Source organism: Pongo abelii, chromosome 6 (assembly GCF_028885655.2).
Source record: "Pongo abelii isolate AG06213 chromosome 6, NHGRI_mPonAbe1-v2.0_pri, whole genome shotgun sequence".
NCBI classification, from domain to species: Eukaryota; Metazoa; Chordata; class Mammalia; order Primates; family Hominidae; genus Pongo; species Pongo abelii.
This window is the reverse complement of record NC_071991.2, coordinates 54,861,877-54,878,832: the sequence shown is the minus strand read 5'-3', so window position 1 is coordinate 54,878,832 and position 16,956 is coordinate 54,861,877. Positions and strand designations below refer to the sequence as shown.

At 45.8% G+C, this 16,956-nt stretch overlaps 1 protein-coding gene across 4 annotated transcripts in view; it reads left to right on the top strand.

The window, feature by feature from the left end:
- The window catches only part of MTURN (maturin, neural progenitor differentiation regulator homolog), a 28,038-nt gene extending 22,006 nt beyond the window's left edge, over nucleotides 1-6,032 (top strand). For 3 of the 4 annotated variants that reach the window (XM_054560570.2, XM_024249907.3, XM_054560571.2), the window contains one exon: nucleotides 700-6,032. In XM_054560570.2, coding sequence (XP_054416545.1) covers nucleotides 700-810 — 111 coding nt within the window. In that variant the 3' untranslated portion in view covers nucleotides 811-6,032. The remainder of the gene's footprint in view (nucleotides 1-699) is intronic. The other variant, XM_063726029.1, reaches the window with a different exon arrangement.
- The last annotated feature ends 10,924 nt before the right edge of the window (nucleotides 6,033-16,956 follow it).

Below are 16,956 nucleotides of genomic sequence, written 5' to 3'. Positions count from 1 at the left end.
AACCCGGGAATTAGAGGTTGCAGTGAGCCAAGATTGCGCCACTGCACTCCAACCTGGCAACAGAGCGAGACTCTCTCTCAAAAAAAAAAAAAACAAAAAAACCCCAAAAAACTCTGTATCATAATAAAAGTGCAATTTTGTCATGCTCTTCTTACACTTATGTGCATCTTTTTTATGTCATCAAGTCATTCAAAAATGCCATTTTGAGTGGATATATAAGATTCCATTTCAATAACACCATAACCATTTTGCTGTTGAACATTTTAGTTGTCCCTACATTTTTAGAAATGTGTTATAAATAATAGCACCGTGTGTTTTTAGGACAGAAAATACAGAATCGGTTTTTGACATCTTGGTGGGACAGTGAGCACAGTTCATTTCATACTACTGCTAACATCCCAGATGTGTGTGTGGGCACATAGCTAGCTGTCTGTGCATATGTGGTGCCACATTTTGATACTTAAAAATAGAGACTCTCCAGGCTCCCCAGTAAAACCTAGCCCTTTGGGCACTAATCCATTGAAAGATTGACATTTCCGTCTAACAAGTTTATGAAAATCATTGTAGAGGTGGTTGACGGGGAAGTCTGCAGCTGCTGGGTTAAGTACTGTTTAACGTGGATCCGATGCCTTTGGTTGTCTTCCTGCCTGTGTTCCATTTGGCGCTCACAGCTGCTTTTCTCTTGTCCTCTCCCTGTAGTTACTGGGGCTTCCGGATGCAGATGACGATGCGTTTGAAGAGTACAGTGCTGACGTGGAAGAAGAGGAGCCAGAGGCGGACCACCCCCAGATGGGGGTCAGCCAGCAGTAAATCTGGGGGCTCTCCTGAGAAGGAGAGTGAGCCCCACAGTAACCTAGGTGGGGTCACTGCCCCTCCTGGGTTAGCATTTTGCATTAGCACTTCGAAATAGGACATCTGGCTCCCAGCATCCAAATTAAAATGAAATACCTTTTTAACGACCACAAAATATCTGTGATGAGCTTTGCTCAGAAGTGACCTGAATTTCACTCCCGCTTCAGTGGGGTTTCTATGGAGTTGTCTTGGTAGCCTTTGCCATTTTGAATTTAGGGTCCATTTTGTGGCTGACTATTCTCTTGAGTTTATGTTGGAGAATTAACATTCACTGACTCGAATGTAGAGAACTCTGAATGTATTAAGGATATGTTTTGGGTCCTCACAGGTGACCTTACTGAGGGAAAGCATGGCAGAGAAGAAATGCAGTCTGCACTTTTTATGTACTTTTTAAGTGTCTGTAAGTGAAAGGTTTTGCTTATAAAGCATGAATTTTAATATCTAGTCATTAAACTGCACAAGTGCACATACAAGGGCAGGAAAGGATAATCACTTAGCTTTGGACTAAGAGGGTAAGAGAGGCCCAGAAGCCTTTAAGTGTTTTGCCATTACTGAGTTACCTGGGTATGTAGCGACTGGTTCGTGGTTAGGTGTAAATGTTAACTTGCTTGTTCGATTGTTTCAAAACATGCTAATTCCAAAGCCACTTTTAAAGTCTATAGTGGAAAATATAGATGGGGTGAAAGATATAATTTATTGATTTTTAAAAGTGTTTGTAAGCCGTCCCACGTATAAAATGAAACATTTTACCTTCTCTCTCTTTCTAATGAGATGGCCACTTGTTAAATCATGAAAACATCCAGAATTCAAGTGCCACTTAAACTTTGAAGCCATAGATAAATTTGTTAGAAAAGTAAACCAGGATTAAAAGTTTTAAAAAATATAATAGAATCCTTCTTTACTTTTTAAGTCTTTTATTTAAAAAAAAAAGTCAAGAAAAGGATTCATTGTATAATTTATTTAAAAATTTAATCACATATTTCGAGGGACTTAATTGTGATGTATTTGTAAAGGGACATGAAGGTAGGAATCTTTTAATCGTGGGTTAGCTTGGTTAAAAAGGGACGTTTTAATAAGATACTCAGACAACTCACAGAAACAACTTCTGTAATAACTGGAAATACTGCTGTTATCGTTTAGCCAACAGTTACTTACTGGGGACATCCTTTGTAATGCTAACATGGAATTATTCCTGGACTCTTCTGCATCCCTGCTTCTAGTTAACCTAGGATGCAGAATGCCTCCTTTACAACACTAGATTAAACCTAGCATCTGGGGTGGGTACGTTTAAACAGTCACACATGTGCCTGTTAGGTTGTCAAAGTTTTGAATTAAAAACAAGCAGTAGCAGCAGAGGCCACAGAACTTATGGGAGTCTTGTATATCTTCCAGGCATGTTGGTGTAAACCTGATTGTCTCGACATTTTCTGTTTAATTGATTGGTGCTGTGAGGAGTTCGGCTGCTCGTGGTAAAACAGCGTACTCCAGTTTTAAGTCATCGGGTAAAATAATAGTACAGTGATTTCCATCTGTGCTTCAGTACCCACTTTGTGTTCTTTTCTTGAAAAGTCATACTAAAGGTTAATTTCAAGTAAAATGAATTTCCTTCCGAGTAGCCTATTAGTAAAACACAACTTAGTGTTTCATCCATTGGGGTGAGCGTATTCATCCCTTTGCAGCCATGCCTGTGTTCTGATTGGCTCCATTCATGAGCAAAGGTGATTGTGAGCTGTATATTACATAGATGTCGCCCAGGTTTCGTATCCTCCATTTTAATGAAGTAAGCCACAAGAATGACTTCTGCAAGTGAAATGAGGAAGCTTCACTAACTTGCTCCATTGGAAGGTAAACTGAAATTTTATACATTGAAGCTTAAAATCTAAATTTATGTATGTTTGGAAATGGAATGGACATTAACATAAAATGTATTTTATCAAAAAAGTGTTTAGACTTTGACCAAATATATGTTGGTATTATCATGTTAATGTTCTCTGTTTATAAAAATTGAGTGGAGATAGACTCGGCCATTCTGTGGGCTGATGAGAATTCTGGGCTTTGTTTTGTACCAGGTGTAGGAGACAGAGAACATGTCTGTATGTTACTTAATTTCCATAGCAAAATCCCAAACAGCATTAGCAGATCGAATTGTTTCTTCTAAGACTTCCTTTTTCTGAATGTGTACACATCCCTTCTCGCTCTCACACACTTGCCCACACACTCACTTCTTCCTGTGCTGTGGCTGCTCTAAGCAGGGCTGTGCATGGTGCAAAGCTGCAGTCAGTGAGCCTGGCAGCCTGTGGTTTCTGTTATGGAAATGGTTCCATGGTGAAACACATCCCTGACCCTTCACAGACTTACACATTTACTCACCAGGAGGTGGCAGCGGTGTGGGAGGAGGGTTGTCGACCTTGGACGCAGGAGAGACACCTGGGTTCTAGTTCAAATCGGCCAAGGATTGAGTGACCTTGACAAGTTTAACTGGTCTGTGAACAAGGGGCGTTTGCCCTTCCAGCTGTAAACACTGCCCTTCTGTGCCTGCCTTATGTGTGTGTGTGAATAAGGAGCAACAGTCAAGGAAACTTTTAGGGATCTGAGAAGAAAATACATGTGGGATCTTGCCAAGGTGCTGCCTTTAGGATGCTGACCCCCGCACTACCTTAGAACATGTTGGTCTGTGAGTGCCCAAGCCCCTGAGGGCTCTATCTCATGGGGCTGATGAAATTCTCTTCCTTAGAGGAAAGGGAAAGGTGAGGCCCCAGAGGACTTATCTCAACTGTACATGCTCTGCCTGTGGAGACATGGCTTTCCTTTGTGCCGTGACAGACTGGGGCTTTGGAAGTGGTGTATGTTTAACTTACCCGAGAGCGGGAGATGTGTAGGAAGAATAGCTGGAAGAAAGTGAAAGATGAGTGCCAGTACTTTTTGCCCTGTTATCCAGTAGAGAGAAAGTGACAGTGAAAATAAAGTGAGAGAGAAAGAAAGAGTGTGTGTGTAGATGTGAGAGAGAGAGAAAGAGAGAGAATGAGGAATGCTTGATTGCTTGTTGTTCACTGGGCCAGCTCTGAAATCCAGAACCATGCCTTGGTAACATTACAAAACTGTGATCCTGGGTGTGAGTGAATCCTAGAGACGTTGTTCTCATGGCTGCCTGGTTTCCTCAGCCTGATCGCCACATTGAGCAGACGTCAAGGAATCAGAGTGAAGTACGGAGCCAGGGAGGGGGGTGAGGCCCCGTGTAGTGCCTGTCACCACTGTGGATTTACCTGCACTCAGGGGTCCACTCCTGTCTCCCAGGCCCAAAGCAGCACATGGTGCAATTTGTTTTTCCACAGGCAGAGCGTGAAAAGTCTCTTATGTAGGGATCCTCCTTGTGTCCTGGTGCCAGAATTAGGTTTCCAGTGTACTTCAACGAAAACTTCTCTCCTTTATAGTTGCTGTCATCTTCCATGTATAAACAGAAACCGTCTCTAGCACAATATATTTCTGAATATTGTTTCTGTTTCATAAGAGCACAATGTATATGGACCTAGGGGAGCTGTGGTCCCAAGTGTCATTGGAATTTATATTTTAGGAATAGGCTTTGCATGTTAAAATTCACAAGTTGGGAAACTGTGGTATGAACAGATCTGATTTCCCACAGAGAGGCATGAAGGAATAGGCGGGACTTCACTTGGGGTGGGAGGAGATGAATAAGGGAGAATGGGAGAGCTGGGGTCTGACAATTACCACCTGAGCCCCAGGAAAACTGTTTTCATTTTCACGGCTGTCTCACTGGAGGCCTGCTTTCCTTAAAGGAACTGACTATATGTTAAGAGGCAATGCCTTGTGTTGGCATGGCTTTGCTGCTTTAAAAGTGCCCCCCAGCCAAGGAGACCACCAGGGACCCTGCTCATCTGCTGGGGTTCTTTCCTTCAGTAAAACCAGCTGCCAGCCTGAGAAGCCTGTCTTTCCCAAGTGCAGGCAGATCTGAGAGGGGCTCCAGGCACCTGGCAGGTAAATCACAAAGCAAACTTGGGTCTCCTTGGCAGTGGGGAGGAAGCAGGAGTGCCCCCTCAGGCCAGAGGGCAGGGCCAACCTCCTCACTGTGCTTCAAGGTTGTAGAAAGCGCACAATTAATGCTTAAGCGATCACAGACCCCTATCCCCTGCAGTGGGTGTTAGCTCCAAAGAGATGCTATTGACGATCACCCAGTCTTCGGAGAAGCCTAAAATTTCTTTGAATTAAAAACTGATCCTCTTTCATAAAGACTCAGTCACTTCTCCCAGTTTAGTGATAACAGGTATGACACAAGAAGCTGAAGTCTTTTAGATTTTATAGAGAGTAATTCTGAAACCTGCCAGAATGCTGGTAGCCTGTGGTGCCATGGCAATGGGTGTCCATGGTAAAATATCTATAGCTTCTGCTCACCGGGCAAATTGTTAAATAATATGTTTTCTTTTATATTTTTATTTAAATCTGGATTACAAAAATATAGTACCCATGAGCATTTCATGTTAGAAACCCCATTTAAAGCACTGTAAGGCTGAATAGGCACAAGCGATTAAAAGTAGATGCCAGGCCACATAAAAATAAACGTTTTAATTTGCTTAGAGCTGTATTCAAGTTGTTTGATACCAGAGAGAAAGCAGACAGTCTGTTCTTTGTAAACTGCCTTTCCCTGTTTTTCTGTTTTGTTTTGTTTCTCAAGTTTCATTTTTCACTAAGCCCCTTCTGATACCTAGGCAGATAAAGATAAGAGCAGTGCACGGTACAAATGTCAGCTCTGAAGAGGAGGAAGTAAATCTTCAATGCTAGGGCAGATCTTCACTATCCGTGATCCAGTCTTAATTTGAGCATGAGAGCAAAATTTAGTCATCTACACAAGAAGCAAAAGCAAGGAATAGTTGTTGGGTTTTTGTTTTTTGGTTTTTTTTTTTTTTTTTTTTTTAGGCAAGAAGTGTTGCCGGTAGGGTATGTGTGCTTTCTTTGCCTTCCTATTTCCTTTCGAAGAAATCTGTTGTAAATTACAAAACTGTGAATTGGGTTGCCAAAAACTGTTGCCCTTCGTTAGATGCTTCAAACAGTGTAAATCCTATACTGCACCCTGTCCACCTCTGCTCCCTCCTCCCTCCCCTGAGAGTGAGGACCTCATCCGACCATGTAATTACCATTCGCTTGCTATTAAAGAGCCTTTCAAACTCTGCTGGTGTTTGCCTCTTTTTTTCTGCCTCTACAGTTTGGTCCTAAAGGACACCTAATGTGGCTTATAAATGAAGAGCAAAGAGTAAAGGACCGGCAGCTCGCTGTGTGGTTGCTGTTTGTGAGGAGGCTGGGGGAAGAGAGGGAGGAGCTGGTGACATGAAACACTGCCATTGTTCAAAGATTAATCATTTCTGTGTGATGCATTCATATGTCTATTCTGATGCTATAACTGGTAGTTAGTAATTTTCTACTTCTTTGAACCAATACTTTAGTTTTGTGTTTGAGAATCCTATTTTTTTTCTAGCCTACTTAGGAATTCTTTGTGGCATTAATTAGAAATCTGTATGCTGTGGTCATTCTATGGCATGACACCATGTCGCCACCACCTTCCTCCCGGTTATTTATTCACTAAACATGGCATTTAAATAACTCATCCGGAAGTTGGTGGTAAGTTCTAGTATTTGATTAAGAGCGAGTTTCTTTCTCCAAATGAATGGGTCTCCATAGAGAGACCCATTAGATTCGATTAGATTTGAGCTTGGCTTCACAGGCACAGCATAAAGACTTGTGTGTATGTTAGATAGTGTGTGGTCCTTTGTTTTCAATGTGGCTGTTAGAGATTGTACTCAAGTGGTGAGCTGTGTGTCAGCAGTCCCAACCCTGCTCGTGGTGCAGCAGCGGGGGCAGGCGAAGCCTTGCTTATGGACTTCCTTTGTTACAGTTATTGTATCCGTCTCACAGATAGAGTTTATAAAATGCAGGTTGGCCCCTTTAAGTGCAGGGACTGGTGTTAAAAATACCCACATCTGCCCCGCGTAATCATTCTGAAATCAGTGGCTGAGGGCAAGAGGTTCTAGCCCAGACTCCTCCTGGGCTGACCGTGGCCCCAGGCATGTCCCCTCCCCACCCCACCCCACTTCCGGCTTTGTTTCCTCATCTGTGAAAATAAAGAGTGGGAGACTTGTCCCCGAGTTCCCTTTGGGCACTAGCCCTGACTTGTCTAGGGGAGTCAGGAGTCGGTAGGGAGGACATGAAGCACAGTTATAATGGAAACACTCACAAAACCAGGGTGGGGCGGCCAGGATTGGCAAAACTGTCCTTCTGGGATTCTGAAGCCCTTTCCCCTAGGATCCCTTTTAGAATTGAAGACACCAGCTGATATCGTGGCTGTGTGTTAGCCCAAATGCTTATTATGTCCCTGCATGTTTTCTCCTGCCTTCCCACACCTTCCTTCCTTTCGTGAAAGTAATAAGGAGTCAGAATTACAACAAAATAAAATTGGGGTGTTCAGCTTAGGGATGTAATCAACAGTCTCACTCCCTTTAGAAATGAGCCTTGTTTCCATAGTGAAGTTGGGTCGAGTGGGATCCTCCATTGTCATAGAGTTCTTTGTGTACAGGTGTGGGTTGAAGGACAACAAAATAAACAGAACCAGACCCACCACCCAGCATTTGGACGCCACACCGGGGGCTGGACAAAGTGGACTTGCTGTCCGTGTACCTGAGTGTCGGGGTGGTTTTGCCCTGTGCCCGCCAAATCAGAGTGAATGAACATTCCTGTCTCTGTTTAGCAGACTTGGCCCTTTGGGAACTCAAGAGATGCATCCTGAAAAAGCTGGCACTGTGCTTTCCTCTTAAGACCACAATAGGCCAAAAAAACTGAAGTACTTTCCCTATCTCTAACCCTCCGTTTTTCCTTTTTGGAGTAAACAATGACATTTGTAGTGATCTGGGCAAGTTTTAATTAGGCAGTCAAGGAACAAGGTAGGCATTTTTTTAGGGATCGTTTAAAGTAACAGAAATATTTTATCCTTATTTTGTTGGGAAATATGGCAACAGTGTACAGTGTAAAAACCAGCAGTAAAATTAAGTTGGCCCTTTGGGATGCTTTTTAATTAGAAGCCTCTAGAGGTCAGCACCACATAAAGAAAGGGGTTTTGAGTTCAGGGTAATCATGATGCCCATTTCCTTGTGGAGCTTTTGGGAAAGGAGGGTTGGCCAATGTCCAGGCTGGGGAAAGAGAAGTGAAGAGCCTTCTTCTTTATACATAAACCCTAACATTTGACTGGGTTGTTTTTTTCCCTGCTCACCCATCTTTCTCTGCAGCTCCCACACCCCTGCGTCACACTGTCAGTTTGATAAACATGACTTATTGACCGGTCGATGAAGTGTGGCATTTAGCTCATGCTGAGAAGGGCTGGGGAAATGCCGAAGATGAGATGGAAGGCACATTGCATTTTGCTTGGAGCAAGGTGGGGGGATGCTGGGTGTTCCAAGGCCTTTCAAAATATTTGTTAGCCCGTAGCCTGTTAAACTCTGCAACTTCCAGTGGAACATCAGGGAACACAGGTTTCTACCTAGAATCCATATCTGGCTCCCTGAAGCCTGCACAGATCAGGGGTGGGCTGGGGGAGGATTTGAGCATCTTCAGGAGGTCTGGCCAGAACTGAGATAGTTGGGAGCCCCTAAAAACTTGGAGACATACCTGTGGATCCCCAAAGTACAAGACCCAAGAGCACTGTGCAGTGATGGCCACAGGCTTCACAGACCACCGGAATTCAAGTCCAAAACCAGAGGCAGCCTTGGGAGGCCACAGAGGCTCCCGGCGTTGCCCCGGGGTTTCATTTTGGCCCAATAAGGAACAGGAAGGGGAAACAATACAAAAATACCTCCCTTCTCTTTCCCTTGCCCCTTCTGTTCAGGGTTTACTGTTCCTGTCTACTAAGGAAGGCTTGACCCATAACACAAATAGTATTGACGATTACTCCGCTGGGTGATTAGATGAGCCTTGGACCCTGAGGTTCTTTCACTCACTGAGAAGATACATTGGTGGGAAGGACAACAAATATGTCACAGGCACATGGAAACCCAGTCTTAACATCTTAGCACTTAGTGGCATAACAGCGGTTTCACTAGTACCATTAGATTTCAAAATGCTGGGTTTGGATCCTCGTGAGTGTGGACTGTATTCTTTGCAAGTATGGAACAGTCTGATTCTGATGACTTTTCAATTGTTTTGTCATGAAGCCAACAGTGCTGAGTAAATATGCCCCACCTGTGTGTGCTATTACATACAAAAATTTTTTTGTAACAAACTTTTATGTAGTCCTTGGTAAGTACCACACACTGTACTAAGTTTCTTTTAACCATTTAATTGTTCCAACAATCCTACAAGGTAGATGTTATGGTTGATATTCTCTTTTTACAGATGAGGAAACTGAGGCACAGAGAATCTAAGTAACTCTCACAAGATCACACAGCTAATAAGTGCCAGAGCTGGGATTTGGACCCAGGTAGTTTGGTTTCAGAACTCTTAACTACTCTGCTGAATAACGAATGTCATGGGTGTTGGTCTACGTTTACTGAAATCTATGATTTTTTTTCACACCACAGCACAGAGGCCCTGCCTGCCCGTATACTTCACGCAGTGCATGCTGCTAATATCCATGGTTGCCTGAGAACAGATGGAGTGAAGAGAGCATTTCCCTAGCTATTTGCCTTGCCTGTGGTCAGGTTGGCCGCGCAGAGTGGTTTAGGATAATAGCAGACACATTTTTTTCTGGTATCCGTGTACTTACAAAGATTTTTGAAAGTGACTGGAAGAACCGGGGCAACAAGTTTATAAAATAGGATCCTCAGATGGGGGCAGGGGTGGGGAAACAACCAATTGGCTTTCCATCCTGTACCCTTCTTTCTAGATCTTGTTCCGTGAGGAGCCCTTTACAAGGGTGTTACGGACTCCTCTAAGTGTCTCCCTCCTTATAGCGAAGGGGCTTTTACTCACACTTACCTTGAAGCAACCAGCAGCAGAAATGCATTGTCTAGTCAAGAGGAGGCCTGGGAGCAAGAAGAAAGCTCTCTTCGTCTGCTGATGTGTGGTAACATGCCATTGAGTCACCATCCCACACCAAGGATTCCGGCCTGTGGCCCTACCCCTCAGCCATCCAAATACATTTCTAGCCTGCCTTCCTGCTCCATGCAGAGGCAGCGTGCACAAACACCCTCAATACCACCACCACTGCTGGATGACTGTCGTGCTATTGTGCAGAAGGAATAAGTGCAAATCTGAGACTCCATTTCAAAGGCAAACACAATTCTCTTTTGAGCTCGTCGGCTTGTTTGGATCATCTCTGCTACCATTTTCTCCATTCCTATGGGAAAGAAAAGCTGGCCAGATCAGTATCCCACAAGAAATGCAGGCACCCCAAATCTGCTGTTCTTGCTTCTAAGATTCTGAGTGCTATCACATAGTTCCCGAATGACAGGCTCTAGGTCCTACCATGGGAGAGTGGGCTTGCTGGTGAGTGGCAACAGGGAGAGGGTGCTAAACCTCAGGAGCAGCACTTTTGTGTTTTCCAAATGATGCATGGATGAGAGAAAGGAACGCAGGAAAGGTGAGTCAAAAACCTTTGGAAATACAAAAATAAGGAGCATAGAGCTGCGCAGGTTTGGAAAGAGGAGGAGGCAGTGTCATGTGATAAATGCATGTTGGGTTTCTGGATCTGATGTGTGCCTTCCTGCATGACTTTGGTCATTTAGATGTTTAGTTTCTTCTACTCAGGAATGTTAGGGGGCATTTTGAGCCTGGGGCTACAAGGGGCTAAAAAAAAATACAAACTGTTGTGCAGAATCAACTTTGGAATGGATCTGGAAAGTCAGAATTGAAAAATTTTACTTCAGTATTCCCTAAAGTCAGAAATGTAAATCCAGTAATGGGAAAGGACATGAAATGTACAGTCCCCCCTCAAGTCTGAGTCTGGGTGATGCCGCTCTGGGTGGATGCTTTCACCTCATCAGATGCATCTGGGAGAGCTGGCCCGGGTCTGTTTGTCCCACCAGGCCCCACGCTCCCCTCCTTCTCTCCTCTCCCACCTTGCCTGATGTGGAGCACTTTGTAATAAAGAGGTTCATTCCCTGAATTTAATATGGGATATCATCAAGGCCTTTACTAGACAACAAGCATGTCCTCTCCTTCCCAGCAGCGATGACCTCCCCACAAGAACATGCCTCTCACTGAGGTCTTCATCCCTCTCCAGAAAAGGAGACCCAAGCAGCAGCGCCCAGGGTGGAGCCTCCGTTCCTACTTCATGGATGTGAAATACCCAGGATGCTACAAAATCACCATGGTCTTCAGTCACAAACGTGTGTTGGCCGCGCCACCATCCTCTCTCTGCCAGCGCACAGGAGGAAAAGCAAGACCCACAGAAGGACGTTCCTGTAGGAGGAAGCAGCACAGAAAGCACTCTAAGGGAAGAAGAATGAGATACCATCCCCATACACACATTCTGGGAAATACAAAACATGCCCTTCATATTTCCAAGTGGCCTTAGTTTTCAAACTGTACACAGAGAAAAATCCCCATCTGAAAAATGACTCGTTTAGCCCGCATTGTTTGCCACCTGGCTTTCCGTGGCAGCTCTGTCTGGAGAGAACCCTGGATGCTTAAGCAGTCCTTTTCCTTCCTCCTGTTAGGATGATGTGTGAGGAGAGTGAGGAAGAGGGAGTCAAAAAAGGGAAAGGGATGAATGAAGTCATCTCAACGCACATGGATTGTTTCTTTGGTGTTTTGTGGAGATTTCACTCCAGGGGCCTTGGGCCAACCAGTTTACTTGGGTAGAAGCATATGTTGCTCACCTGGCCAAGTTTTCTCAGTGGAAGATGGCTTAGCCATTCTTTGCCATGCTTACTTTTGGTCCTGTATATGTAGAGTTGACCAAAACCCTCACAAGGGCCATGATCCGACCTGCTTTCTCCCATCGTCTGCCACTCTCCTGCCTATCTCGTATCCCCAGGTTAAAACTGGTGGTTTGGCTGAGGAGTGGTTTATGCTTCATGGTACAGCTAAAGTTATCCTGCTGTCTCTTGATATCCCCTTCCTTCAAAGACTCTGTTTCTGACCCTGGCCAGCTCCCAAATAGCTCCTGTAATTGGTTACAAGCAAGGCTAAGTGAGATAGTGATTTGATTCTGGAAGAACAAACCAGTGCCCCCATGGTGGGTGGGAAGCATCTTCTCCATGTTCACCTCACAAGCTTTTGAAAAAAACCTGTCATTCAGAAGCAAGCCAAAACTGTCATCTCGCTCTCGATGCTAATGAACTCATCAAATCCATTCGCAGGGTTTCGGCTCTTCAGAACTCTGGCCCAGCCTTTGCTTAGCACATGAAATAATATTCCCTGGGGTGCTTTTCAAACCCTAATCTGACCCCATACCCCTAAACTATGGAAGAACACAGACACAATTGGCCACATGCTCTTGAAAAATTCAGTCTGAAAGCTAGTGTTGGTGACTACAGATAGGATTTTGATAAAAGTAAAACACTGAGCCGGGTATGCTGCTTGCTGCTAGGAGTTTGTCTCCCTGGAGGACAGTCCTGCCTGCCCACTGCTAAGGAAGAGCATTCCATATGTGGAGTGGAGCAGGGCAGCTGCTGGGAAATACAGTGACCTTGGCCTCTTAATCCATCAAGAAAATAATGGCACTTTTATGAGAACTCTAGAAATAGAACTTTTCATCTGGCACCATCTTATGCTACACTTTGGAGCAGTGATGTCACCAAGGAGACAGAAGCTAGGGAATTCGTCCTCTTGGGCCGGGTGACTAATCCTGTTTCCCAACCTCGGAACATTTGCTGATATCATCCATCTTCCCGAAACCACACCAGCCTGGGGGTAATAAGAGAGTGACATCAACTCACAAATTCACATTTCTGTGACTCTAACGGGTACTTTGGGGATTCCCAGCCCTTCTCATATTCCTCCCAAATATTCCGGGAGGTGGTCCTCGGGGGCTGACTTGTGTGCTTCCCAAGTTCATCTTCTATGGCACCCGGTGTTCTCCCTGACTTTAATGCACAGCCTCTCTTCTGATGCTGCAGAACCCCATAATGGCAGTGGGTTTGCCAGAGCCCACAGAGGGGGCACAAGGTCACCCACCAGAGGAGCCCACTTTCCTGCCACTGCCCAGCAGTGTTTACCCTGAGGCTGCCAGCACGAGGCAGTGAGGACCTGGGTGTGTGGTCCAGGATGCTGTTGCCAGTTACCACAGAGAGTGCCACACCAATGAGCAATGAGTGATGCCCCAGTGACAGCTCTCTCCATTTTTATTCATCTTTCATTCCAGCCACTCACCGAAGGGGCATGAGTCCAAACAGTTGGACATTGCTCTGAGTAACAGAGCCAGAATCTCCTTTTCATCCAGCCTATACCAATATGTCCAGAAACAACATTAGCTGGGTCTTGCCATCCCCCTGAAATAAGGTGGGTAATTCCTTTGGGTGGCCCTAAGGTGCTGAGTAGAGGGGATTTAGCCAGGGCAGAGGAATGCTAAAGTCCTGAAAGTCTCCCTTCCCACACAGGAAGTACTTTGGTGAGGAGGCTGTGGGTCAGGTGACTCTCTACACCTGTGAAAACTCTTTTGCTTAGAGTTGACCATTAAAAAGTGATTTCTTGACCCTCAGGGTAACAAAAGCCTGGCCCACCAATCAAGGCCAGCAAGTCTCAAACTTTAAGGCTCCTAAGAATCACCTGGTGGTGGGGCCGGAGCAGGGGTGTTGCTGTGAAACATGCAGAATCTTGGGCTGCACTCCAGGGGTCTGCTGGACACAGGAAGCTGCAAGTTTACAAATACTCCAGGTTTACAGTTTACAAATACGTCAGGCGGTCCTCATGTAGGTGGTTCATGGACCACACTTTAAGAAACCCTGGGTTGAGCCGGCCTCCAGGCTCACCATGTCATTCACCATGTCTGCAGGGAGGCAAGATTCATCACAACGTGACTGGGTGCCAGGAACTGGGCAAAATTCCTTCCTGATCCTAACACATCTCATTCTATAAAGATAAAATCCTTGTACAGATGCCACAGTGATCTCCATTAACATCTCAAAACTTGGAAAAAAAAGTCTCCCTTCTAAGCTCACATGGTGACAGAGCTGGGGGCAGCTAGTTGTGCCTGACTCCAAAGCATGGTCTCTCATCATAGGATGTCACATTGCTTCTGTGACATTTAGGGGACACGAATGAGCAGAGGCCAAGTTGTATTTGGCAGCATGCTTGATTGCATAGAAAAATGACGACACTACCCTTGGTACATCTATTGGCCCCAACAGGAAGGAGATGAAGAGATGAAAGTATTGCAAAGGGAACAGTGAGCCTAGACTGAATCAGAGGACTCCCAGAAATTCGCTGCACTCTCACGATATAATTATGCCATCAGGTTGGCCAGTTGAGGATTACACTTCAGAAGAAGGCAGACGTCATTATCTAGGTCATTCTATACTCATTTCTTTGTTTACTTGTTTCTTGCCAGTCCATCCACTGGATCATAAACCTTATGAAGGCAAAGCTCTGTTAGTCCTGTTCTTCACAGAATCCCCAGTGTTTAGCACAGTCCTGGCCTTCCAGAAACATTTGTCGAATGAATGAATGAATGGGTCATGGGGAGATGAAAGGCAGTGTTACTCTTTCTCTGGGGGGCCATGGGAAGGCTGCTTCCCTCTCAGAGCAGTGCACTCTCATTCATGTGTTGAGTGGCAGGTGCTGGAAGTCAGAGCATCTGAGATGTAAGCTCCTATGCCCCTTCCCTGGACCTCAGGTCTCCAACAATTGGGCATGTGGTTGGTAAGTCTCTGAGATTCTCAGGTATATCAGGGAATTGGAACTGGAGGGGGTGGATGGTACAGGTCTCTGTGCCCCCACCCCATGATCCCTAGATGACCATCCAGAAAGTGTCATCAGCCAACTGGAAAGTCATGAAGCAGACACAGCCCTAGACATATTCTAATGGGAAGGCAAGAACATGTTCAGTGTCCCCTCCTGCTTTCCAACCTAAGGTAGAGGCTGCCCCGGGCACAAGAGCACTTTCAGGTCACTGGTGTAGCTTTTCCAAGGCTGCCTGCCTCTGTACCATCTCTGGGAAGATTCTGAAACTGCCCCATTCCAGCGGGATGGCCTAGGGGCAGAAAAATGCTCCATGTGCCTCCCAGGCAGAGGTGGGAGCTTGGGGTGGTATTTCTTTAATGAAGTCACCTAGGTTTTCACATCTAGAACTGTGGACATCCAGGCTCCTGCTCACTGCTCTCAGAGTCACTGGAAGCCTGGAATGATGAGGCTTCTTTTCAAACACTATCTAAGAATCTTTGATGAATCCTCATCATCTGCCATCAGGCACCGTGATTTCATGATCCCCAAAGGAGTAGGGCAGGTTCCTGAAGACCTCCCGGGGCCGGTCCACTGGTGCTGGGCCACTGACTCCATGGAAGTGGTTGGCACAGCTGGCCTTTGAGACTCTGTGCCTTCAGAACCTGATATAGTCTGGCTGTGTCCCCCACCCAAAATTTCATCTTGAATTGTAATTCCCATAACCCCCCTAATCCTTAAGTGCCAAGGGCGAGACCAGGGGGAGGTAATTGGATCATGGGGGCGGCCTCCCCTGTGCAGTTCTCATGATAGGTGAGTCTCATGAGATCTGATGGTTTTATAAGCATCTGGCATTTCCACTGCTGGCACTCACTCCGTCTTGCTGCCCTGTGAAGAAGGTGCCTGCCTTTCCTTTGCCTTCTGCCATGATTGTAAGTTTCCTGAGGCCTCCCCAGTAATGTGGAACTGTGAGCCAATTAAATCTCTTTCCTTCATACATTACCCAGTTTCAGGTATTTATTCATAGCAGTGAGAACTGACTAATACAAAACCCTATTTGTTTTTCACTTCCATCTGCTTTCCTTTTCCAGTTACTTCATTCTAATTGGTGTTCCTTTCCTACTTCTGGGTTCGTACCTCCCTTCTGATTACTGCTGTGACACATTCTCCCTCTACTGACTGGCAGGCCTGCCCTTCTCCCTGGTGACTGTTCAGGCAGGCCTTAGTGACCACATATGTTCACCCTAACCATAGACTTGACCCTTCTGCTTCAAACCCCATGGAAAATTGGCATTTCCTTGCTATTCTGAAAGATGGGAATGGGAATTTGGATTTGAGAGAACTGACACCTTCCTAGAGTCTGGATGGCAGACTGGGTTCTGACTGGGACCAGATTCCTCTTGTCCTTCCTCCTGGCAGGGTGTGTGTTAACTTCAGGGAGCCCAAGTCATCGTAACTCGTGTGCACAGACAACTAGAATCTGTGCCCAAGATGGGTCAGTGAGTCTGGAGTGATGATTCAAATTCATTTTCTTGCCAGGCAAACAAAATCTCTGACTTGCCTGGACTCCCCGTGAAGCTAGCTGCAGCTGCCCTTGCTGGTCTGTGGTGGCCCCAGGCTATGGGATTTGAACAGCTGCCTGCTAACAGCACCACCTCCTCTCCCAGATTTATCTTGCACCATTGCGCCCACAGCTGGGCCTGTGCAGAATGTACAACATGGTGCTGATGCTGTTCAGGCTGCCAGCCCATTGGAAGCACAGCAAATGACTTCTATTTATAGAGAAGGCATTCCTGGGCCACACACAGCACTCTTGGCCTGCTGAGAAGTCGGCCAAGTCCCTGACAGACACCAAGGGGCAAGACTGCAAGCCTCCTCTGCCAGAGAAGGCATTGTTCTGTCGCACACAATGGTAGGGCGGCCCTGGCATGATGTCAGATGAGTTGACAGTAGCAGCAGCTGCTTGTACGTTCCCTCTCCTCGTTTACAGCTGAGCTCTGCCAAACCCAGGGAGCAGTCCGGAGTTTTAGGTTTGGATTTTGGAAAATGAATTGCACCAAGAGGCCAGGACCGTCTTGCTCCAGTTGGCTTAGTAAGGAAATGGCCACAAGCCATAGGTGGTAATTTAGCAGTGGCTGCCTGAATCTTTAGGGGAATGTAACCACAAAAGGCAGTAGAATGGGCAGCCAGGGCCATTGCAGGGCACAGTCACAGTGGCTGGCCAGGAGGTCTGATGGGGAGGCCTTTCCTTCCTGCAGAGCCAGCCTCCCCTGGAATCCTCTCATTTCC